The 27,481-nt window shown below is 37.6% G+C and overlaps 1 protein-coding gene across 4 annotated transcripts in view; it reads right to left on the reverse strand.

Moving 5' to 3' along the window:
* Positions 1 to 27,481, reverse strand: part of snama (something that sticks like glue) — a 184,268-nt gene that overhangs the window by 100,113 nt on the left and 56,674 nt on the right. For all 4 annotated transcript variants that reach the window (XM_083125383.1, XM_083125384.1, XM_083125382.1 and 1 more), the window contains exons 4-10: positions 21,780 to 21,825; positions 20,297 to 20,350; positions 19,098 to 19,186; positions 17,191 to 17,299; positions 15,384 to 15,508; positions 12,237 to 12,403; positions 6,035 to 6,967 (exon numbers count right to left, since the gene is read on the reverse strand). In XM_083125383.1, coding sequence (XP_082981509.1) covers positions 6,035 to 6,967; positions 12,237 to 12,403; positions 15,384 to 15,508; positions 17,191 to 17,299; positions 19,098 to 19,186; positions 20,297 to 20,350; positions 21,780 to 21,825 — 1,523 coding nt within the window. The remainder of the gene's footprint in view (positions 1 to 6,034; positions 6,968 to 12,236; positions 12,404 to 15,383; positions 15,509 to 17,190; positions 17,300 to 19,097; positions 19,187 to 20,296; positions 20,351 to 21,779; positions 21,826 to 27,481) is intronic.

Consider the following 27,481-nt stretch of genomic DNA (forward strand, 5'->3'; position numbering starts at 1 on the left):
TAACCTATTTCACTTGAACTTACTGTTATAAGTTTACAAGTTTGTAATGACATATTTTACAACTAGCTATAAAAATGTACATGATGTAGCAGCTAAGACAGATATTGGCCAATCCCAGTGAACAAATATTGCATAGTGGTTCAGATACAATTTTAAACCTAGCTTACTGGGGTGGAAGCTTGCAAGCCCACTGCCTCTATTTTTTAGATATTTCAACTGTTTGAAAATAAATTACATTGTTTCCAAGGATGTTCCCAATATTTCTGTATTACTTTTGTTCATAAAAACATAAATGTAATGTAATTAGGAGGCAAAATGTACTTGGTGGACATACCAGGCACCATCTTTCAATGCATCTCTTGCGAGACACTTGTGCCAGTGACAGTGTACAATTGGTTGGTAATTATTGTAAATATTATATTCAATAAACAACTGCACTTCTGTGAGCTGCCCCCTCCCCCAAGTGTTTAACTTCCTTGTACAGCACGGGTAAGCTAGGGTTAAAACTTAATGTGTACACCTGATGAGCACAATCACCATGAAATGGGACTAGAACCACCTTGCTAATCTTGACCTGTCAATCAACTGTCAGTGTAGTAGACATATTAGTCAACAACTGTCAGGAGGTGATATGTTTAATTCCTTTGGAGAAATCTTCCTAGATAAGGACTGTCAACTTGATTTGTTGTGTGGCTAGTGACCCTGCTATGTGTATGTAATATTTCTGTGTGTAGTATATTTCATAATTTTAGTTTAGTTCTTCATCTGAGGAAGACCCTGATACAGGGTTGAAACGTTACCTGTTAAGTGTTTTTTATCTTAATAAACTGCCTTGGTCAGCAACTTAGTGTTTTTAATATGGAAACAAGGCTTAATTATATTACAACTGTTGTTTTAAGTCCACTTTATGCATAGGAAGGCTAATCGGGACTGGACCTACAGTTTAAAGTGTGATCCAAACCACTGTGCCATGTGCCTCCACCAGGAATCGAAGCCGGGACCCCTTGATTACAAGGCTGTGATGTTACCACTATGCCATCAGGGAGTCCCAGAAGTTCGTCAAACCGAAGCACCATAAGCTACAAGTGTCGCTTGTCACTTGGCCTGTACCGTTTTCTCAGGGAACTTTCAGACCGAAGCAACAAGTGACATGTGTTACTTGGAAGCAGAGCCTATGTAATTCATTCAACCTTTTGAACCAAAGTTAGACAACAAAAACATGTCACTTGCATATTTCTCGGACTATACTGTTTTCTCAATGACGTGCAACATGCCGCTTTGGTCTGTTGTTGAATGCATGGTGAATGTTTTGCTTTATACTGAAGGAGACTGTGTCGCTTGTCGTCCCCGACTTCAGTCTGAAAGCTCCTTCAATGGTGCACATCATGTCGCCTCGGTCTTGTTTGTGCATACGTGGGGATGCTTGCTTACAGACTGAAGAGACCCATGTCACTTGTCACTTCAATGTGAAACCCCCCACTGTCATGTGTTGCTTCGGTCTGAATGTTCTCTATACTTAACAAGATTGTTAGCTACTTCATCAGAGATTAAGATTTAATTTATCCTGTAAATCACAGAGAACAAATTGCAAGTACTGCTGTTGGAAAAAGGCTTGCTTTTTGATAGAAGGTTCCATTTATAATTATGAATGAGCCCCTGGAATGGAATAAAGTAATGCTGTTGCCTTGTAATAATCAAGGGGTCTGAGGTTGAATCCCCAGTGGAGGCAGAGTGCTTCGGATCTCATTTCAAACTGTAGGTCCAGTCAAGATTTCTTAAATAGATTTTTTTTTGCCATTTGCGGCCAGTGTCATATGCTTCTTCTTTAGTTTTAGTGCCAGTGATTTTCAACCGCCAGCCTGCAAAAGGTTCGTTGCACCCAGGGGTTGACGACTAATTTTATATTTGACAGCAAGTCTATAAATAATTGAACTATGATTATGCCATAGTTGATATATTAATTAAGGGTGCATATTAATTTGCATATAAACTTTAAAGATCAGAAATGGATTTATGAGTGAAATTGTTGGGATCAGGGCATCGACTTGTAAGAAATAAATTTACTGGGTTGAGAACCATTGCACCCAGAGACCTGCACAAGACCCAGAAAAAACACGTCTGCGAGGAAGAGTGCCTACAATCAAGCCCAGGTGTTTGACATCGTGCAAGCGAGCTTCACGTCACAGTTGAGCACAGGCATCGATGCCTGCCAGGTTTCTCTATTACCCGGGTCTTAAGAAGACTCGTGAGACTCGATGTAGTTCTTGCAGGTAGACGCGAGCACTACTGTCAGTGTTGCCAACGGCCATTATATTTCACTACGCATGGAAATATTTGAATTTCTGCTAGGTGCAGGTGCCTTGGGGTTGTGTAACCATTGGCATAGCAAGCGGCGGGTGAAGTTGGCGACCACCCTGGGCCTCGTGTCCCATGAGGTTGATACGAAAACGTAATAAATGAAAGTGAGAAAGATAGAAAGGCTAATTTATGTGGGCAATGAAATTAAAACATTCTTTTTTTATCTGGCTTTATATTCTAGTTTGACGTTATAATTTGAATGAATACATCAAATCAGAGGCAGGTGGGAGCTCTAAGCCTAAGGGGCCCCTAATAAGTCAAAATAATTCTAATTTCTCATGTGAAACAAAATGCAAAATTGCTTGGACATTTTTATCCATTTATTATTTTCTTGAATAAGAAGTGCTTTGTCTTGACTTTTCTTCTGTCTCGTGACCTTGCGTAGCCTACCCAAGTTGCTGCATGACCAGGTTTAGCGACCATTTTACCAAATTATACATGATGTACTGGATAGCCAGAATACAAATATATTTTTCTGAACACAAAATTTAATGTAAAGAGATTTGATACTAGATTTTCAAAATGTAGAGCTGTATTTTCTTTTTTTTTTTTTTTTGCTTCATGTACGTGTTCGTATAACAAATCCAAACATTGAAAATCATATCATACAAGGCACGTCCAGAAAGTAAGTTCCGTTTGGTAATAAAATTAAATTGTGTACAGATACAGAAAAGTTATTTATTGCACAAAATTCTACAACTCTTAAACTACTTTTCCACATAACTGCCGAAATTTTGCAGGCATTTGTCATAGCGTGGCACAAGTTTTTGTATACCTTCTTCATAGAAATTTGCCGCCTGTGTCTTCAACCAGTTGGAAACAGTTTCTTTCAGCTCGTCGTCATTGTTGAAGTGTTGACCGCCAAGGAAAGACTTCAGATGTAAGAACAGATAAAATTCGCTAGGAGTGAGGTCAGGGCTGTACGGAGGATGGTCAAACACATCCCAGCCAAATCCCTGTAGGAGGTTTTTCGTCACATTTGCAGTGTGTGGTCGTGCGTTGTCGTGAAGAAAAACAACACCTTTTGACAGCAATCCTCGACGCTTATTCTGTATTGCGCAATAATAATAATACAGAATAAGCGTCGAGGATTGCTGTGAAAAGGTATTGTTTTTCTTCACGACAACGCACGACCACACACTGCAAATGTGACGAAAAACCTCCTACAGGGATTTGGCTGGGATGTGTTTGACCATCCTCCGTACAGCCCTGACCTCACTCCTAGCGAATTTCATCTGTTCTTACATCTCAAGTCTTTCCTTGGCGGTCAACACTTCAACAATGACGACGAGCTGAAAGAAACTGTTCCCAACTGGTTGAAGACAGAGGCGGCAAATTTCTATGAAGAAGCTATACAAAAACTTGTGCCACGCTATGACAAATGCCTGCAAAATTTCGGCAGTTATGTGGAAAAGTAGTTTAAGAGTTGTAGAATTTTGTGCAATAAATAATTTTTCTGTATCTGTACACAATTTAATTTTATTACCAAACGGAACTTACTTTCTGGACGTGCCTTGTACTACAAAATATAAGGTTCTATTAAAAACACATACAAAACTACTCTAAAGTTGTTTTCATGTTCAGAAGACACAATGGGCTCTTATGGACAATGCTTTTCTTATGGGAAAATACGAGTGTGCTGTTGTGAAATTTCTGGATTTACAAATTTAGCTTAAGTAAAATTGGTACCTGCAGTTTTGCAGGAAATTTTGTAGAGAATATGATGCATACGATGGTGAACACAAAAAACTGGTAACTTGCTACATAATTTTAGATAAATTAAAAATGCAAATTTTCTGTGAAAACAAAATTTTTACATTGTTTTCATTCCTAATGTTGAAACATGTCGTAAAATTGAAGCATTCATTATTAAAAAAATTGACACTATTTTTTAATTGTCATAGGTGATGGTGGTGCTCAGAATTTATCAATACTTTAAAGCATATTTGCATTAAAAAATATTCAAATAAAGTATGTGGAGATTTTTTATATTCGTGCAGTAGAAAATGCCGTCGCTGGCCATTTTTTGTTCTGTAATTCCAAGTAAAAACTTCCAGCGACAAAGTTGTGGAGAAAATAATGAAATTATTTTTTATAACCACTCAAAGGTTCCCAGAAATATTACTTCCATGCATTTGGAGTTTCTTTTTAACCCGAACCGCGCGCAAAGTAAGGAGACGTTGTCTGGCCATCTTGAGCTGACTCACTGCAGCATTCCGGCTAATCACCAACCAAGTTTTCGAGTTGTTATTTTATTTCCATTCAGTAAAAATATTAACTTCATGCAGTTTGTTATAACAGAATTGAAATTACTTAAATTTAATAATTGACAATTATTTCCAATGCTGCTGTTGTGAGCAAATTCACGTTGTTTACATTACTGTCGACATTAATACTGAAATGAAGATCACCTTTTAGTTTCCAATGTACACATAAATTCATAGACACCATATTAACCTTTGAAAGGCTTTCCAACACGTGACAAAATATGGGGCTTCAAGGTAGAAATATGACATGCCTTGCTTGAGTCATTGACATCTTATCAGTTCAAGTGGGCCATAACTCATTTGTTTGTTTGGGTTGCAACTTGAATCTAACCCATGTGCAGGTTCCCCTTACTTGAGTGAGAGATCTGCTTTCGTCTGTTTAGACTTTTTCCCTCTCTCGAAAAAGTGTTTTCAGTTGTGTGAGCGCTCAGTGATTTTTACTTTTTTAAGTGATTTCTGAAGTGTCATATTCGTGCATTACACTCGCGCATGTAGTGATCGCAATGGATCATAGTAAAAAGGGTAACTGTAACGTTCACAGTATAATATTAATATTAATAATTACATATAATTATCATTATATATACAAAATATGTAACACCTTCATTGTGAAGGAAGGTCATCATTTCCCGGCGACATGAGCTAGCGCTGTATTGGCAACACACTGCGGTTTCTCCATAAGCGTCGTTGTGTCTTCTGAACGTGAAAACGAATTAGCTATGTGAATATGTTTATACTAGATTGATAGATATACTTAATAAGCCTACCGAAATAGGAAGATAACACTCGGAAAGAACTGCCCAATCAAAAAAAAAGGCAGCTCTTTTGAAAACACTGTTTATGTCTAGCTACGAATATCATATTATAAATTGTATTTTATATTTAGAAACGGGTGTCTATTTTACAGTAGCGAGATAAATGCAAACAATGGAACAGGAAAAATACTGCCAACTTCTGTATTTTCATTGATTTGAGATCCTTTTGTGAAAAAAGCCGAGGAGAAAAATTCCACTTTTTTTCCGACCACTTCCAACTCTAATTTCTTGGAAATTCCCTTAGGGTCACCATCCAAACTGCTGACCGGCAGTCACTACAGTGGAACCTGGATTTTACATTATCTCGCGTTATACATTTAATCTTGATGGTTCCAACATAGCAAAATGTTATAAAATTGTCCTTAATTTTACATTTCTTTACATTTTAATTTTTTTTAAGTTTGGTTCCCTCAAAAACGTAAAAGGTTCCACTGAATTATCAGAATCAAAAAGAGTTATTTAAGAAATATGGCACTAGTGAAAAACTTAGAGAACACAGAGCCTTGATTTTCATGGTTTGAAACATAAGTAAAATGTGGCATCCCCAAAATCCTTGTCACTAAGGGCTCATGGGGAAAAGATATATGAACCTACCTCTTGTTTTCAGCAAGGGTGGCACTAGTACTGTAGTAATCTCTACATCTTCCTCTACACCAGGAGGGTGTAGCTTCTCAACTTCATCAGTCGATGCTTTCCTAACCTTTTCCACAGCTTTTGGCTTGCTTCCCTTCTCCTCTTCCTGACCTTCAGATGCATCTGACGGCAGCGAACTCTGAGAAGATTGCAATGGAGTTTCTGATGCCGTTTCAGCCTGTACCACAGATGTCTCTGAAGACTGAGATTCAGTTTTCGATTCTGCATCCTGCTTCTTAGGAGATCCTATTGGCAGAGATGCCTGGCTCTCAGTTACAGATGATGGTTCTTCCTTAGTCTTATTATCTCCTGTCTTTTGTTCCGGTGGTGTAGACTGCACCTTTTCCGTTGCAGGTTGTTCTTTCTGAGCTGGTTCCGATTCCACTGGAACCGGTTCCACCTTCGGTTCCACCTTCTTGACCTCGCAAACCGGTTCCTTCATTGGTGCAGAAACTGGATCCTTTTGTTCCTTCATTGGTGCAGAAACTGGATCCTTTTGTTCCTTCATTGGTGCAGATACTGGATCCTTTTGTATCACAGCTGCAAGAGCCTCTTGGAACTCGGAGTAAGGGTCCTTCTTCGTTACAGCAGCCTCTTTCTGGACCACCTGAAGAGACGGCTTTTGGACTGTGGGATACTTCTGATGCATCGGAACAGAGTGTCTCTGGATCACTGGAATAGAGTGACCCTGAACAACAGGAATGGACTGCTTCTGCACCACTGGTTTTACCAAAGGTACAAATGCTTTTGGTTTCCTGTAGCCAGTTTCGTTTTTGAATTTCAAGACAGCATTTCGAAGAAATCTGTTTGGAATCAATGTATCTGGAGATACATTCTTCTCTTTGCAATCTGGACACTCGTGGTCTTCAGACTCCAATAAAACAGTTCGTATACCTGCAAGTAAATTGAAAGAGTGGAATTATTTCTCGTATCTTGTCACGGTGTACAGATACACTCAAAACTAGCAATGTGACAATGCTAACTTCCAATATTTGAATATCAGCTGAAAATGAAACATTAGAGTTGGTACCAAAATTGGTAAAAATTCCAATACTATATTTCTTTCTTTCAAAAGCTTGATTATAGAGGACATATTGTTTTAACTTTCGCTTATTTCATACAATGCAGTTCTATGAACATGATTTTGAAGTGTCTTTTGTCTGTAATGCTTTCAAATCGTATTCACTTTAATCCTTTCTTGTATATATGAAGTGCTGCTTCGGTACCAGTAGAGCACTGCATTTCTATTAAACAACATATATTAGAATCATTTAAATGCAATGAAATCTCAGTTATACGTTTTATGGAGGACAGAAGGGTAAAAACGTATTATTGAAATATAATTAACATGGTAAAATTAAGTACACAAAGAAAGAAAATGAGTATTACATAATACACAAAAGTTTGCTGTATTGCACTTATCTGTTCTAAATCATTATTGTAAATTCACAAAATCACAAAATTTACAAAACATCTACGACGTTCTTTTTTTTTTAGCAATACTGGGCCAAGGAGGGGGGAGGGTATGACCACCACCAACACCTCCCCTTCGGCACGCCACTGTGCTGGGCTATGCAATAATTTCACGAAGCAGCCTTCCTTTTAATGCAGCTATCTGCATATGAAATATTGCTTGTGTGTACCTTACAATACAATAATCCTTCCCCCTTTCTTTCTGCAACTTGGTTCAGGAATAAGCAAGCTGCTGACTTAAAAAAAAACATGAATGCTGTACTCCAGCTCTTCTTGTCTTCAACAAGTGCTTTATCTCTAAAACTCGTAGAACATTCTATTCTGCCATCTGTGCGTTGGTGCCAGTCTGTCTGGAGAGAGGCTGCTACCGGCAACAGCGTTATGTCTAGCTCTTGCAAAGCAGTCCCTTGCCTATATTGCTTCTGACAGCAATGACTAGAGGCACATATTTTTGGTAAATAAAAAAGCAAAATTTCGGTACAAAGACGGAGTCAATTTCGGGTTCAAAAGTAGTTAATGAAATGAAATTTCGCTGTTATAGCGGTGAAAAAGTGTGATATATAAAATGACATTTTCGTTCTAAAAATGTGAATATAATCCTAGATTTGATTTAAAAACTGCACTATTACACAAAATAAACATACCCCTTCCAATAGCACATTAAATCATTACCAGAATATTAAGTATATTCCTGTATGAAGGAGTCCATTTTTGCTTCTCAAATATTTACAGCAGAATTAATCAATATTCCGTGAATTGCATAACTCACAGGATACTTCAGACTTCAGAAAGTGTCGCGTCGGTATATAAATGGTAAATTTTGTTTAAGAGTCTATTTCGCATTTTGCAGTTCATTTCGGACAAAACAGGGTAGGAAAATGCACCTCACACCTTTCAGAAACATGAAAAATTAACATTAGAATGTGTTATTTCACATTTCGTGTTTTCGTAAAAAAACAAATATCCATGCCTCTAGCAATGACTCATCCAACATAAAGGATGCAATTTTTCGTTCTTGTCTTTTCTGATAAAACAAAACTGTGACTCTTATCTTGTGGATAACACAAGATTAATCCTTTTGAACACTACAGTCAGTGGCGTGCCCAGGATTTCCAAGGGGGGGGGGGGGGGGATGTATACACTTCATTTTTGCCTCCCCGATGGCGACGTGGTGATGTCGTCGTATAGTAATCAAGGAGTTCCGGGTTAGATACCCGGTGGAGGCAGATAGTGGTTTGGATCCCACTTTAAACTGTAGGTCCAGTCCCGATTAGCTTTCTGTGCATAAAGTGAAAATTTTAGCGGACAGAGCCTTGCATGCCTGTATTCCTGTTGTAGCCTGCACCTTTGCAAGCATGCACTTTTCAAACTAGCAGCTAGTACAAAAAAATCGTAGCTCGAGAACTAATTGTCGTAGAGAGAAGGAAATTGGCTTTGTTTCCTTCTTAAACACATGGCTTTTACGAGAGGTAAAATTTATACATTGTGCCTCACAATAATTTGGGTTAAACAATTTTGAGGGAATCACAACAAAGAACCACTCTATGAGGATATGTAATGCTCGTGTCACAATTTTGAAAAAAAAAATATATATATATATAATAAAACGGAAATCACGGCATTCGGAAATTTTATTTAATTACGGAATTTTGCTTTTAGCATCACCAGATTTTGAGGGAAACACAACAAAAGACCAATCAATTTTTGAAAAATAAGAAATAGAAGTTTTTCAGAAAGTCTTAATTAATAATTCTAGAACCAAAGAATGGCATTTTCTATTTTGTAAGATTACTTAGTGTTTGTTAGAAGACTTCCAACTTTCAGTTATTTTCATAAAATGTTTTGTAACTTTTCTGGAACACTTCTATTTCTTATTTTTCAAAAATAGATTTATTGATTTGTTATGAAAGTTTACACTATTTGGAACATTTCTGAGAAAACCAGACGTTGATAGAAGACACCGTTCCCGAGATATATCAAATCAAAATATATCAAATATGGCAGATTATTTTCAAGATGGCAGCCGTCGGAGCGCAGATATCGATTGGCTACTCGACTGAAAATATCTTTAATAATGATAGAACAATTAATCCTACCAAGTCTCTTGCTTTTATCAACAAGTCAATGATTGGGGACTTAGCCTCCGGCCTGTGATAAAGATGTAATTTTTTTTTGTGCTTTTGTTATGAGGTCCGAAGTCATTTTGCGGAGGGTGTATAATTGCAATTTCACTGTATTAGCATTGGGATCAGTTCTGTGGCAGAGTGGTTAGCACAGCATGCTACAATGCCAGAAGTCCCAAGTTTGAATCCCACTCTTGGCATGGGTGTTCTTTGTGATTGTCCCTTGATCAATTTCATCATATCATCACTCATCCTCACTTTCATGTTTAGTCAAAAGTGAAGTAAAATAAATACAATCAAATCAAAACAAAATTCTAAAAGTATTCTTGAGACTGCATCCAAATCAGTAAATTTCATGAACTCATCTTCTAAGTAAAAATGCAGTAAATATTCACAAATGGGTCAGGGTATAGTGTTAGAGGTAACCATTATCACACATGTTACATGCCTACAATGGTTACTGAAAACTTGACATGAGGATCTCGGAACCTTTTTACCATTTTTGTGAAGAATGCACAAAAATTTACTAAAAGATTTGTGGCAAACTTAATTCTGGAATTCCAGGTTTGTGCTTTATCTAATAAAACTACCAACCTAACTGTTTGCTTTCCACTGTGTACTACAACATTACTGTCATTTGTTACATAGACAAATATGCACAATACTGCTATCTATCTTAAAATGGAGCACTGATTCACTTGAAATAACCGTTTCCTAGCTCTACTAATAAGGATATGGTCACACAATGCCATGAACTGCAATTGAGCACAAAATCAACATTGTTTTTATTAATAGTTTTTACAGTTTGCAAGTTATATGTACTGCAACCTGGGGCAAAGCCAGGATCTTTTCCAGGTGGGGCCCAGCCCTTGGGTAAAGAACAAAGGGTGGAGAACAATCTCTCCGAGTGATGATACAAAGAGTTACATGGTTGATTGATTGATTAAATTAAAAATTTTGGATGCATCGGCACATTCAGGCCATTTTGCACTCTTCAATGAATGCGGAGAAGGTCCCCTTATCTAAATCCCTTACCTTAAATTTAAAAAGATAGAAAAGGGGTGTAAAAAGCCCCTCAAGAAAGGTTAAAAATGCAGGTTGTAAACAGACCTGCATTGGACAAACACAACACATTAAAAAGGTAAGAAAAGCTTAAAACTACCTCAGAAACAGTGGAAGAGACCTGCTCTTCTCAAAAACCTAAAAACATTCGTCAAAACACTGACATTGTTACCCAACATGGATGACAAGTCCTTGGGAAGGTTAAAACTCTGTCTGAGGTTAAAACCGGCACATTCAAGAAGAATGTGTCAAACACTTAAAACAACATCACAACTAAGGCACAATGGAGGATCCAGTCCTTGCAGCAAATGGCAATGCGTTAGACGGCTATGTCCAATTCGGAGCCACGTTAGGGTCACTTCTTCTCGGCACAAGCTCGGGCCAAGCACCAGTGACGGGCTTGATAGTAGGAAGCTTGTTCCCCCTTGTCTCATCCCACTCGACTTACCATGTTTCAAGAATGCAACGATGAAACATTCTGAAGGTCCCTAGCTGGCAGAAGGTGGATGAGAACGTCGCAGTCTGCATCAGCAAACTTAGCAGCAGCATCGGCTGCTTCGTTCCCCTTGATGACCATGTGACTAGGGACCCAACAGAAGTAAACTTTGGCTCTAGCACACAAGGACAATAGCCGTTGGAAGATACGCTTCACTACAGAATGTCTGGAATTAGGTAATTCCAGACACTGAAGCACACTGGTGGAATCTGTGCATACAAGGACTTTCTGCAGGAAGTGAATATCAGCAAAGTCCAATGCCTTGAGGATGTATACAGTTCTGCAGTGTAGATTGAACAGGCTGGGTATAGGACGAAACTGTAGCTTTGAGAGTCCACAACAAAGGCACATCCCACTGATTCTGCATATTTGGACATCCATGTAAAACACATTAAAATTGGTGTGTTGAGCTCTGAAAACTTCTGCTGATATTCTACCATTGATGTTTCTGCCTTTGGGAGGGCAGTACGAGACAAGTCGATAGAAGGTGCAGGAAGAAGAGTTACACGGGTTTGCAGATCTTTCTTGCACTGAACAAGAGTTTGCATCATATAAATATTTGTTGGTTGCTCCCAATGTGATGCTTTTCCAATTATTGGTCCCTTTCAAGTGGAATATTTTACGATCTGCACTGTATGAGTCATAGATACTTGTGCAAAAACCAATGCACCGATCAATATTTCTAGATAACGTGGCAAAATTTTGGGCCTGGTGAGCCTATGCTTAGCATCTGTGACCTCGGGTGCCAAAAGATGCGGATGGAACCTCAAACACTGCTAATGGTACAGGGGTCAAACATCATCTCACTGACACGTCTCTTAATTTCAAACGACTTCAAGAGGCTAATAGTTTCAGATTGGAGAATTTATCTCAAATTCTCCAGCAAATACACGCTTGAGAAACAAATAAACAAGGTTGTCTGATCACACATCATAATCAGAAGTGCATAAGTGAAAAAATTAACAATGCTTGACATGTGAAGAGAACGTGATCAGTAAAGTACACTTACATTCATCACAATAGGAATTCCCACAGCAAGGAACCATGACTGCATCAGTAAGAAGATCCTTGCAGACATCACACACAAGGTCCTCTGGAATTTCTGGTTTCTCTTCCTTTACTGGAGGCTCCTGCTGGAAGGGAGGCTTCTCCTTCTTCTGTTCCTTGTATGCTTCACTGGAAATGGGGACATACAATTAGAACTTGACAGCTAACTTCAGGAAATATATTTTAGTCCACAACACAAAAACACAAGATGACTTAGGTGGCCAGGCCATATGGCACGAATGGGAGAGGAAAGAAGAGTTTACAGGATCCTTGTTGGGAAAACTGATGGTAAGAGACCTGTAGGAAGACCAAGATCAAGATGGAGGGATAAATTTGAGATGGACCTAAAGGAAATCTGTAAGGATGGATCTTGCCCAGGATATGGACAGATGGAAGGCTTCGTGTTGCTGCAGCCAAAAATCTTCAAAGGCTAGTTAGTTAATACAAAAACAACATGATAAAACGCAAATCAGAAAAACCTCTATTTCAGAGTCATAATCAGGGCTGGTCGAAGAGAGAGAGAGTGAGTGGGAGTGGAAAGCTTGAGCATACAGTAAAACCTCATTAATCCGGACCCCGATAAGCTGGACTTCACTTAATCCGGACAGGCAAAAGGCAAACAAAGATAAAAAGAAAGAAAAAAACAGAATGCAAGGTTTTAAATGTGTCAACAAGAGAACTTCCCAAAGAAAAGGCAGTGAACCACAGATGAAATTCTGTTTCCCGCAGACTTTGTACTGTACAGTATAGTGTATTTAGGCCTATGCCCTTTAAATACACCATAATAATGTGTTTTGTTGCTATAAACGGAGTTTTTAATGCAATTTCTACTGTTCTTTTAGGTTATTTCAGTTAATCCGGACTTTCATTACACCGGTCAACTTACCCCCCCGATTAGTCCAGATTAACAAGGTTTTACTGTATTTTTGAATTGGGTTTTGTCATGCTCTTTATGTTCTTCATATTATGGACTAAAATGTATTTGCCGGCATGTGGCATAAATATGTTTTTCATTTCTTCATGAAATGTGTTGTACAGTATGTGAACAAAAAAAAATTAACACATCTAAGGAAGGTGCTTCCTAAGGAAATCAGTTATGAAGTGGTGAATCATCAATGACTCATTTCATGAAGACCTACAACTCCACAGATAGTAATATATGAGGGGGAGTCAAACAAAACTTATTTTTCTTCATTTTTGTAATTTTTGTATGTAGGGTTGCAAATTTTTATATTTTTGAAGTTATTCTTTGTTCATCATAAAAAAAAACAGTGCTAAGGACTTAGACACGTCTAGAAAAATAAACTTTTGGTTGTGTGTACAGTCACTTATGCAGCATCTCTTTCTGACAATCGTCTCACGAAGTCAAACTTTGTCCTCCATTGGTAAAGGAGCATACTGAATTTTCAGTGGTGTAATGCAGTTTGCTCAATCAGTATTATGGCCTAGAAGACTGATACCTCATGTTCATTTGAGCAGATACAGGCTGTCATTTTTTATCCAGTGTTTAAGGCTTTTTTTCGACTCTCCCTCATATGGAAGAATTTACACATTTATTTCTAAAGCTGTGATGGTACTTTGAAAATTATCAACTGACTTATTGATTGAGTTGGTGTTTAAATTCCACATTATGCACAGTAAGGCTAATCGGGACTGGACCTATAGTTTAAAGTGGGATCTGAACCACTGTGTGCCTGGGACCCCATCATTACAAGGTGACGATGCTACCAATGCGCCATCGGGGAGACCCGAAAATTATCAACTGAAATGATCACATAATACCAAGATAACTACAAGCATGCTAGTAAGCCGATACAGTCAGTGGTTGATTAATAACCTTTTCTCTTGGAAGCAGATTACTTTCTTGAGTTTCTTTGTTTAGTTCTCACTTAAGTTCACTGAAAGTTTATGGTTGGTTGTAGATGAGCAGGTTCTACTTGTACTCTATGGTAATTTTATTTTTTATGGTTGGTTTTGGATGGCAAGTGGAGGGGGTAGGAGCAATCGTCATTTAATATTATGTTAATTGATGACTTGGGCTCCAATGCAACCAAATACACTAGACTCTCGCTAATCCGGCCATTCCTTGCACATATGGGTGCCGGATTCGCGGAAGTGCCGGATTATTGAGAGGGCCGGAAATTACGTACTACTATGTAGTTTAAACACATAGGGACTATACAGGCTGTACTTTACGTGCTTCCTTTTAGAAGCCATAGTATGTACTGAACTTTACTGTAAGAAAGTCACAATTTCAAATACTGTACGTATGTATAGCATTGTATAACATTTTTAACTAACAACATTGTTGAACACGATAATTCATTGTTGTGCACGTCATTTCTGCTTGAGTGACTACAGGCTGGATGTGGGTCGGACTACTGAGAGGGCGGACTATTGAGGGCCGGATTAGCGAGAGTCTAGTGTAGTTAGTAGTTGGGCTGAGCCAATGCCGAAGTATAGGTATCAGTCATCATTGTGGTGGTATTGGAGAATATCAATTGAATTTTATTTACCGATAGTGGTCAATACTTTTCTGGTGTTTTGGTCTTTTGTAGGGTCTGCAAAAATTCCACGCAATATTCTCAGGTTCTAATTATCCTGGAAGCCATGCAAAATTGGAAGCATTCATTTCTTTTGCGCCAATATTGTGTGGGGAAAAAATCTGTACTTTGTGATTGCACAACAGGTGTTTCAATATCCTGATGTAATTCTTGAATATTTTAAAGCAACACTGTGATAAATTGAAGCTTATAACTGAGTGGAACACTTACCAACTAATATTTTGAATAACTTTTAATTGTTACAATTTTCAAACACTGGTATTGGTACTGGTGGGAATTGCCAAGAGTGTCGGTGCCGGTAGCCAAATGGTTAGTGCTCTTGCCTTTGGTGAAAGCGTTCCGAAGTTTGATTCCCGGTTGGAGCCCCCAAAATATGGCGTTGCCCCAGCGTCATGAGGACAATTGGGGAGCTACTTGAAAGCATTACTTGAGGACTCCAATCTCGAAAAGGTCAAACATAGCAACAATGGGACTCAAATGAAAAGCTGCTTGGCAGACTTTGATTGTTTCTACTGAAAGTAAAGCAACAATGCTGTGAAACTTACTGATCAATTGCAGGTACAGCATAGTGACCTGTGGGAGTCATCATTGCACCAGGAACCAACGGACCATCTACAGGAACCATGAAACTTCTGGGAATGCCTGTGCTCTTCTTTATATCAATAGGATCCTTCAACAGAATAAAAATTATGAAAAATGATCTAAAGTGATTACATGAAAATACAAATCATGTGTAAAACATTACGTACAATTATTCAAATAGATGTTAACAAGTGAGGTAGTCACTGGAATCAAGTACTTACTCTATCTGCAAAACTATTTACTGATGGTTTGCAGATAAAACAATAAGTAGGTTTATGGATACAGTAAATATATGATTTTGTATACTAATTTATTACAACACATTTGCTGCAACAATTCTAATTTGTTGTATATATTTACCATACACCCCACCTAGATTAATTAGATGTAAAGAAGTGAAGGCATGCAAGTAAAATGAAAACAAAAGTCCAACAACTTTAAAATTTTAAAATATTTTACCAAAAAATGGACATAGATTTCCTTGCAATAAGGAAACTTTCCCTTTATAAAGCAACACTGCTTCTGCCAAGTGCAGCACAGAAAGCAGGAAGCTTGTTTTAATAGTTTGCAGAATATGTAATGAGCAGGACCCATATATTAAACCTACATGCAAAAAAATATATGAACAAATCGGAACCAGTAGTAAATTATGGAGAATATTCAAATTTAAAATTGCAATTACATATTTGTAACAAGGCTGGCTTTTCTGACATCAGTATGAAATTCAAAATACAATCCAAGCTTTTCAGGATAGTTGTTCACAGAAATCATGTTTTGGAATAGTTGCTCAAGCTTGTATATATTTTAATACCAATCCATGGCAGTTTTGCGTTAAATTATTCCAGCAGTCACTTGTGAGAGAATCAGGACATTAAATTAACTGTTTTTTAATAAAGAATAATTTTGCCATAGAATAGTGATTTTGCAATTTGCATTCTCTTCAGATTTCAGAAATTTGTGGCTTGTTTACAACCATTTTTAGCAATTTTTAACAAGAATTTAATAATTTCTTACACAACAATCCTACTTAGCTATGAAGATGCTAAACATCCAATCAAACACCACAATCTCACCAGCAGAGGTTTTGGATTTGAATCCCAGCATGAATGTTTCTTTGCGGGTGTCCTTTTATCAATTTCATCTAATCTTCGTACATAGTCCTCTTCACAACTGCTCTAAAGAGGCCGAAAAGTGGCAACTCAAAATATAAGTAAGTTCGCCTTGTAATCAAGGGGTCCCGGGTTTGATTCCCGGTGTAGGCACATTGCACAGTGGTTCGGATCCCACTTTAAACTGTAGGTCCAGTCCCGATTAGCCTTACTGTGTATAAAGTGGGCTTAAAACACCAAATCAAACAAAAAAAACAAAACAAATAAACAATCAAAATATAAGTAGCAACTAGGGATGGCCCAATCCCGATATCGGATAATTTTCTATCCAATTTCAAATATCTGGATATTGGATATTCTGATATACAGATTATCTGTACACACACACACCCACAAAATCATATATTTTTTGTAGGAACAATGCTCAAGACTGGAGAACCTACGTACCACACAAGGACTACTTATCATGGGGAAATGTGACTTGCTCCGTAGTCAACAATGAAAAGACACAACATGAAACAAATTAAGAATTCAGTTCAAAACATCTACAGTTCCTTCCTTCCTCTCCGAACGTGCATGTTCTCATCCCTGATGATGACAGCGAGAACAAAAGCTTTTATTTATAAAGCATTCATATCTCCAAATATTTGATGCTGCTTACCTGTCCTAATGGGCAGTTTCTGATCCAATGGCCTGTTTGAAAGCACTTGTAGCATCGGTAATTTGCAGGAACTTCTCCCACTTGATTCCCTCCTTTAAATTTCACATAACTAGAAAAAAAGAAGAGGAGCAAACCCAGAATTAAAATACAATACTATTTACATTTACACAAAAACGCAAGGGTGAACTTAAAAATTTCTAAAATATACACTTGAAGTCATTGCACTAAGGTTACCTAACTATGTCAGAGAATGCTTGTGAAACACAATTAAATGATACAAAGTGCAGAGATAACTATTATTAAACCACATGCATGTTATTGTTTTCATATTATCAGCAGCAGCAATATTGTAATTATAGATGCCCTGAGGTTATTCCATGTCATTTCATCCAGGCCATGTAACCCTTGCTTTTTGATCTTGATAAAAATTGACCACTTGTTTACTGACCAATGGTAACTAAAATCCATATTGGCAGGTTACTTTTCTCTAGTGGGTCCTGAGATACTGAAGGTCAGAATTTGACCATTTCCAGGCATAAACAGACCATCGCGACTAAATTGATGAGTGTAGGCATTTCTAAGGTCTCTGTTCCACTATGACAAAAGTGATTGCTAGAGCTCGGGACTTTATGTTATAACATATTTTTTTTATTTGGCATCGGATTGAATGCTGGGGTGAAAATTTTACGTATAAGGCATATTTTGACATATTTTACCAATTTAGCATTTTTACAACATATTTCTTTAATTTTCTGGTAATAAGACATTTTTCTGTATAATGTTGTAAATTATATATATGCAATGGATAGTTTATATTATTGATAACACAGAAATTAAGGAGGAAGAAATTAAAAGCAGATGCCGTATTATCTTACCAACTAGTACAGAACAATAACAACCCCCTTTCTCTTTTTTACCACCGACAATTGATAGCCATGTGAACATTAGTGAGGAAAAATTATCTCCGTCATTGTTGTGCAGGCACCAGAACCACCGGACAGGAAGTAAACAAGTTTCAATTGTTCTTATTCATTTTTTTACCTTTTTTCGCTTCTCACCACTATCAGACAAAAGTAAAAATAACGTTCAGTACATTACAGCACCATCTCTACCAGCAATGGAGTACAGGAACTTCTGCGGCAAGATTGTTAAGAGCATTAAGAAACATATTCAGTGTAACTGGTTCTGACAAAAATTTTGCAGGCTGTTTCTCAAATTCTATATACTTAAAATCCCCTCAAATATTGTTTGTGTATTAAATACTGCTACAAGATGATATGTGCTTTGTGGAACAGAAAAAATATTGAGTGCAGGCTCGTACCCAGGCAGTGGGGGGGCAAGGGGGCCATCCCACCCCCTCTCGAGCCATGAAATATTTTGATTCAAACCTACAAGAATAACATGAGTAATTTTTAAGATTTTGCAAGAATTTAGATTTTCTTCTTGTATAAATGAATGGGTTGTCTCTGGAGAGAGGCAGACTTCTGAAGTCTGTAGTCTACTATATTTAGTAATTTTAGTTTTATAACCATTTATGCGAAACTACTAAATGTTCCAATTTGGTCGGAACACCATCGTGTTGGCCACCCACCATCGTGAGGAAATTGAGGAACTACGAATGAGTAGCATAACCCTGTCGTGAAAATCTACGACGACGATTGGGGGTTCGTCGTGCTGACCACACGTCACGCCGTAACTGGTTCCATGATCTCCCACCTCGAGTGAGTAGGATCAGGTGGGAGTGAGGCCAGCAGTCGGTAGGTAGGCCCGAGCCCTCAATGGGCTGTTGCGGCACGGGTTATTATTTCAGTTTCACTACATCACACTTACAATAGCTATACCACAAAAATATGAAACTTTATTAATGAAATCACTAGAACTAATAGAAAAACATATACAATACTTACTGGACTGGATCATAATCCAATGTGGACTGTGTCATCATAGCTTTTATTTTGTCTTCTTCGCTGGCATCCATGCTTGACAAATCAACAGTCTAAAATATTTGCATAATTAATCAACATGGATTTCAACTCACGAAACTCTAAATGAACGAACCAAATTGGTTACAAAATATTATTGCTAATAAAATATTGAACTTACGTTTTTTTTTTGTTTTTGCTTTTTTTGACACCTACAAATGTTCAATGTGTGCACCACGGGTGACATGGCACACATCAACAATAAAGCCTAGCTCTTGCCACATAATAGGCCTCTCGATAGTGTCTATTGCTGCGATGATACTCTCCCTTAGGTCTGCGATATCACACGGCATTGGTGTGACGAATACCCAGTCTTTGATGAAACCCCACAAAAAGAAGTCACAGGCGTAAGGTCCGGTGATCCTGGGGACCAAAACACTGAACAAATCATTGTGAGTGTCGCCTAGCAGCAGTAATGCGAACTATCAGCTTAACAAAACATACATGCACAAACTGTTGAGTTCTTCATTCCTTCTGGACTGGTTTCATTAACATAAGTTCAATAGTTTACTTGCAATAATTTTTTGTAACACCTCAATTATTTATGATATGCCTGGAATTTATGATAAGAATATACTGACATGAATTTATTACAAATATAGACACAATGGCAATATAAAATACAAGGTGTTCATAAAGTCCTGGTATCATTACAATGTACATTACATTTGTAATGAAGTGTGGGGCGTTACCCCCACACCCCCTATACGCCTTCATGGCGTGGTGCTATGCACAGGGGAACACTTTACCTTTTTTTTTTTTATGATACTGGGACTTTACGAACACCCTGTATAACACTCACTGCTATTGTACAAATATGATATAAAATAGCAAACATATCATGGAGAATCTGAATGATTATTAAGATCCCATCGTAATGTAAAACACTAATGGGTTTTAATATGCCTGCATATATTTGGAAATATATTTTGCAAACAGGCTATATGAGTTCTACATTTACATAAATAAAAATTGCAACAACAAAATTGCAGTTTTGCACATACTCAAAAGAAGACTAGAAATATCAGGTCAATAAAATGATGATCTACTTCAACAATATGCCATTCTTGACCAATGTTAGTATGAATCAGCCTAATTTCTAGTAACTGATGCTGAATTCTCACCTGAGCAAGTTTGTTTAAACCTAGATCTTGAAGTCCATCAGGATTAGACTCAGCCTGAAAAATAAATAATTACCCTGTATTAAGGCTTCTTACTGTTACAGGGATTGTTCAAGGTTGACCAAAATTTTTCCCATACGTACCGAACTATGTAAGTTTTTAGCTGTCTGTGTATAGGCTAGAGATGGCCATTTTCGAAAAAATTGTTTTTCGATTTTCGAAAGTACATTTTTCAATTTTTAGTCTTTTCAAAAAAAAAACAACATCATTTTGTGAAAATTTGTTCGTACTTTTTAGTTTGCAAAAAAAGGATTTTTCAATTTTGAATTTTTCAAAAAGAATGGCCATCAACAGTATATTCACCATTGGCATCATAGCAGAAGCTCCCGGATTCCTTTGATGTATGAAGAACTGACTGCTGTCATACCCACTGAAAAGTGTATTTTTTCACTGCTTCACATGTGTTGAATTTATTCCCACCCAGATTTCCTTAAGGTGTCCAAACAAATTATAACCACTGTAAGGGGCATGGGGCAATACCTCCTTTTGCCAGAGATGTCAAATTGGCAATGTGGGGCTGGGCATTGTCTTGGAGAAGAATTACATTTGCAGACAGCAACCTAAACCTTTTGTTGCAAATGATATTTCATACAGAATCCTACTTCAGCATGCAGTAATACCGGGCATTGTGACCCCCTTTTCTCCAAAACATTCACATAAATAACATAACACAGTTGGGCAAATGTGTCCAAGCAGTTCGTTATCACTAAACAACTGACATTCTTGCCTGTGACATAGTTTCTTCCCCCATTCTGTACTTGTGTCTCTTCTCAAAATCTTGGCAGATTTAACATTTTCCATCACAATAAATTTGATTATCCACCACTGCTCCACAGCTACAGACACATCGCCTGCCACTTTGTTTGTCATGTCAGGTGCTGGATGCTCACGAAGAATTACCTTACATTATCCACACATTTCTATCGTGCTACATTCATTCATAACATTTTTACTCACAAGAGTCTTGGTCAATCAACCTTTGTAAATCTGGAGCAGACATTCAGAACTGAGGTGCTTGACTTCGCCCAAAAATGTTTTGAAATTTTTCTACATGTCTCCGTTTCCACAAGCTTTAAAAGCAGCCAGAGTGATCTGAGCAGATCAAGAATGTGTGGAGCTCCACTTTCATGTGAATGAGAAACTTTATCTTAGACAAAGTCAAAAAAATATAAAATCAAGAGGCAATACATGATGCAAGATTGTTTTTCATGAGACTAAGTGGTACAAATTTCAGCAACTTTATCAATGAGTTCCTAAAAATGGTAATTCTTTCCTGAGTGAACAATTATTTGGAAATAAATATTAATAAATTGATATTCTAGTGTGACCTTGTCAGCTGACATTCCCTTTCTACTGATAAATCAGGACCATCCCATCCCTTTAAAACCGTATGAAAAAATGAATTTATGTTAAAATGCCAACTTACCGATTTTGCCATTACAGATGCCAGCTGGTTTGTATCAGAACGTTCCCTGCAAATAAAGGAGAAACAACATTACGAGCTGTTATTATTTCAACTGTAGTATGAAAACACATAGCTAATTGTGGTTCAAGAAAGGCAATGGAGAAATAAACGAACACTAACAAGTACAGATATCAAAAGAGTAGATACTAGGAAAATATTAAGTTAAATTCAAGTTTCTGTCGCCCTCCTCAAATCTAATATGTGCAATTTTCTTTTATGTGGGAATCATTACAAAACTGTGAAGAATATTAAAACTGCACAGAAAAGGGAAATATTAGAAAAATTCCCAAATTAATATTATCAGAGGAAATCAGCAAGTTGTGTGAATTTTAGCAACCACTAAATATGGTTGATAAAAACATTAACAGCTTGTGATAACTAATAAGATAATGATAACTGTTAGCAACAGTTGAAACACTGAAACAATGTGTAAAAATAAATATGTGCTGAAAGTATATACAGGGCATTGCCACACACCACGCACAATGTTCACAATGTGCAGAGGGCACAATGACAAATAATATCTCTCAATATTCTGTATACAGATGCTCATTTTGATGATACGAGCACTCAAAAAATCAGCATTTTCTGTCCTGTATAAATGCAGCAATGCATGGTTGACACTTTCATGTAGTTTTTTTGGTCTCAAAACATATTAAAAATTTGATATCACTCTGTTAAATCATGCATATATTACATCCTAGCATTCTAGTTCATGTTTTTGCATTAAAGAAAGGCTTCTTGTTCTTGTATGTTTGTTATCTAGTGTTGCTTTTCTGCCACTTATGGTTAATCGCAACAATGAGGATGAATGATGATATAACGAGATTGATGACAGGACACTTACACAGAACACACATGCCCAGGCTGGGATTCAAACCCAAGAACTTCAGTAGTGAGCTTGAACGTCGACCACTTAACACGCTCGGCCACTGAGCCGACAAGAACAAGGGCTTCTGAAACACTAGGAAAGTTCAACATTTTTGCAGTCACAGGCTGCATTGTGAAGCATAGGTAAAAGATGGTGCACATAGAAGTAAAACTGCAAGGTTGCCAGGTCAAGAATGAAGATAAAAATTTGGAACAAAATAACACAGTCCCATAATTAGGCTTGTTGAAAGGTGTGATTTGGCAAGGTAAAGTGTAGGTGCAATGGGGCGTGAATGAAGATTTGATTTGATTTATTTTACTTCGCTTTTTGTGCCACTTTTGGCTAATTTACAAAGATAGGGATGAGTGATGATATAATGAAATTGATGAATGGACACTCACAAATATCAATGCCCAGGCCAGGTTTCGATTCTGGGACCCCTGGCGGTGTGAATGATCAGAACAGAAGTTTGCTTTGGAAAAGATGGAAGGGGGTATGGTTGCACTCATGACTGATATATAGGCCCTCTACCAGTACTTTTGTACCGAGATGTTGGAGAGTTGCTATAAAGAGAGGATGATAACTACCTTGAAGGTGGTGTTATGACTGTTGGTGTGAATGGTAACAAATTCAAATTTTGGGTAGAGAGTGATGGTTGTTGATCCTGAAGTTGATAGCTGTGAATGTTTCCCTCAGGTAAAAGTTGATCCCTGAACCTTTACCTCAAACCACCATCCTAGTATGAAAATGCAAGTAGAGAATACATACATCAGCCATGAGTGCAACCATACTTCCTGGCCTGAATAAAATTACTCAGTAACTTTCGCAACCTGAACCAAACATGTCCTCAGCATCCCACCTGCACTTCAACCTCCCCCCCCCCCCCAAAACCACTTCAACAAGTTTCACATTGTTCAAACTTTATTTTCCTTCTTAACCTGGCAACATTGCAAGGTTCACCATTTCCTTCAACATGCAATATTTTTATCTTATGCCTGACAATGCAACCTCCCTGCTTCAAAACTTTGAACTTTTCCAATGTCAAGTACATATAACGCCGCCGACCTTCAAAAGATGAGGAATCAGCAGGCACGAGAGTTTAAACAGGAAATAGTAGGAAATAAAACGAATGTCAGCATTAACTCGGAGAATGGTTGGGTGCAGGATAGAACATGCACAGCCGGCTAACGTTCGGAAATTTGAATCTCGCTTAAATAGATCATGTGAAAAGATCTCGGGCAGCTATAGTACGATTGTCTTAGAATACGCAGAAGAATTACTGGGAGGACTGGTGCGCCAACAGAGTTTAATATCATGGACCGTACCTGCACAGGAGCTATATGTATTTTATATAACTACTATTTCCATACAATTATTGACAGCACAAGGTGTTATATTTGCAATGTTAAAATTTCATATAATTATCAGGCTGAGGATTTGCCCTAAAATAACTCCCTTCCCTCTTGCTGTATAGACACAAAATTAAGTCTTGTCAACTTAATATCCATTGCAGGACATTTCTGAAAGAAATACACAAAATTTATAGTCCCTGTATTTATTTCTTCCCATCAGAAATGCCTATGTTAAAGATAATGATCCTCTGAGTGGCTAAAATGGAAAATGATAAAAACATCAGTTGAATATCTATACATTCTGGTTACATTAAGATTTCCTACTCTTTTGAATGCACATGTACATCAATTTTCAGGGTGGCTACAAACAAGCAGAAATGAAATTCCCTGACTTTTCCAGGTTTTCCAGGACAAAAATTAACATTTTTCCCTGACAATTACAAACTAAACTAAATCGATGTTTTTGCAAATAGAAATAATAAACTCGCACAGATCCGCGTATGGTTTTGTTAAGTACCAATATTATCTTCTATGAAATTGACTTAATTTCTCTATTCCCTATGATTTGAATTCAAACTGCAAAATAGTGAATCTGGAAAATTATTACAATTCACAAGCTAGGGAAGGATTACGGAATTTTGTCATACGCAGTAAGTTTAAAAAAAATACTTGATTATTTTTAAAGTTACAACTAAATGAGATAAGAGTGATGAGTGAATGATTAAGAAATACAATTTGTAATTTATCAGTCTTCTTATACATTCTCGGTATTATATGTTGATATTTCCACTGAGGTTTGGAACCCTCTGCTTGCAAGAACCATGAGTGCGGACTCATTTTTTAATGCATAAAGCTACTTCTCTCTTCTCTGTAAAGCAAATAACTCAACTCTTGCATATAAGTGAAACAACTGAATTGTACAAAAGAAAGTGTCATATTTCCTTACATTATCGATGGGATTTCTGCTTCAGTACAGTATATCCAAGTGAAGTACTGTGAAACTGACAACATGCAGTTATACCATTATTGCTGACGAAAAGGATATGTAGGGATTAGAAATTTAACGCAAGGCATTTATAGAATTGCACTGTATAGGTACCCGATTTAGCTAACCACACATTAAAACAGGAACACTCTAATAATAAAAGTTTCTGAAAGTTCATATACGAGGGGCATCCTGAAAAAGCTCCAATGGTGCCTGTATGCAGCACTAGTGGTCGGAGAGCGACACACACATGCGAGCAGGAAGAAGTGGCATGTAGCTGTAATCTGGTACAGTCGCAATGCAGCCGTTTTAGGACAGTTCTTGGTTAAAGATTGCAGCTCTCATACAGTCTCCCACCGACTGCGATGTAGCCTACATTGCACGCTCAGAATTTGGCACAGAGCCACCAGCAATCGTGTGAGGTGTGCAGACCGGACGTCATGAGTGATAGTATGGTCAGACGATGGTGCAGACAATTCACGGAAGGCCAATCGAATGTGCACAACCCCATACAGCTGAGTACACACGGGCCCTTTGCATCACTTCAGGTGAGAGATCTTGGTCCACTCCCTGTACAGCCCTGGCCTTGAATGTACAGACTTTCATCTCTTTGTTTACCTGAAGAGGTTTCTGGCAGGGCAAGGATTTGACAGCTACACTGCGGCAGAGTTCCAGTCTTTGCTGTCAGACACATATACCACATGGGCATACAAAATTTAGTGCCATGTGCCATGCTACGACAAATGGCAGAACAACGGTGGTGATTATGCCGAAAATTAGGTTAGGACTCGTTGTTACTAATGCAATAAATTACAACTGATATTCTTGTTTTATTTATGCCTAATCGGTAGGGACCTTGATATTTTATTTTTTTAAAATTGGTGTATTTTCTTATTTTTTTACTTTTTACTATACGGTGTTATTTTTCCCAAAATTCACATTTTCTTTTTAGCGCATTTTCTGGAAAATATATGAAATTATAACTTCATGGTGTGTTTAAACTACTGTTTCAAATTGTAAGTAACATGGCTTATGCCTCTTCGCAAGAGTTTGATATCTTGAAAGTTATTTTGGGAAAGTAATTTTGCATACCCCCTTTTTAATCTTAAAGTAAGGATTAAGGATTTTAGATAATGGAATTTTCCCCGTATATTCTGAAGGGTGCATAATGACCATAAGTGGCGACGCACCCAAAAAATTAAAATCAATCAATCTCACGTGACAGATACCGATATATTATGGCACCAAAAATTGGCATTATCTTCTCTTTGACTTGTTAGTGTTACGTTTCCCAAAATTCGCGTTTTTGTTTTAGAACATTAATCTGCGAAATATACCGAAACGTAATACTCCATTGTGCTTTTAAACTATTATTTTAAATCGTAGGTCACATGGTCTACGTATTTTCGTGACTGTTTGATATGTTGGAACAGATTTTTGAGGAAGTAAAAGTAAAGTGCTCCCCTGCACTTTCCATGAAGGTGTATAATAGGGGTGTGGAGTTAGGGCCCCACACTTTCTTGATCATGGCTGAAGGTAGGGGTGATGTGATCAGCACCATGCTCCTGACTACCTTTATCCCTCCAAGTTTCCTCAAGGTACCAGCTTCATATGATGCTGGGTGGGCGCCGGAGCAGTTTGAATAGGTGGAAAACATACCGGTTCTACCCCGCCGGGGATCGATCCCGAGTCTCGCGCATAGTAGTCAGACGCACTAATGACTGAGTTCCATTATTACTAGCTCGACAAATGCCGATGGTGCGCACTTAGCTTGGTAATTCAAAACATATATCGTGCGACAAATACGAAGATGTGGCTCCTGTGTGACTATTGATAAGCACTCGATCTCCTGTTAGAACCCTGCTACTTTGCTCTGTGATGCAAATGGTTTTGATAGAAGTTGAAAAAATCTTGGGAAATACATGATTTAATGTGGCTGTCAGAATTATTCCATGTACGTATAACTCTATAGTTTACTCTTGAGTAAAATGTTAGAAAACTTCCATGTTCTATGTACACAAACCTGGCCTAGAGAAGACAAGAATGTTGGATTTCATGGAATTTTTCGTTCTTTTAGGACATCTCTTTAAAAAAAATCGCTAAAAACGCCAACAATTAGCATTTTATGTCAAATTCACATTATTTCGATATTTCGAACGGGCGAAAAATGTGTCCAGACATCACTGCACATTCCTAAACATAACTTCGCAACAATTACAGTTTTTCACGGTTTTGGCGTTTGCGAAAAATCAATGTCCCTACTAATTGGAAATTACTTTCTGGCCACCCCTCGTATAAATCAGTAGATGGAAAGTGAAAATTTAGCAGAGCTGGCAGAGAAAAGTCAATTCTTGAATAAAGTGATTTGCTTTTATGATTGAATGATTTGAGTAAATATTATATTAAAATATTTACGTATTCACTATTAGTATTTTATTTCATAATATTGGACATT

This window comes from Lepisma saccharinum, chromosome 7, assembly GCF_977018435.1.
Source record: "Lepisma saccharinum chromosome 7, izLepSacc3.1, whole genome shotgun sequence".
Lineage (NCBI taxonomy): Eukaryota > Metazoa > Arthropoda > Insecta > Zygentoma > Lepismatidae > Lepisma > Lepisma saccharinum.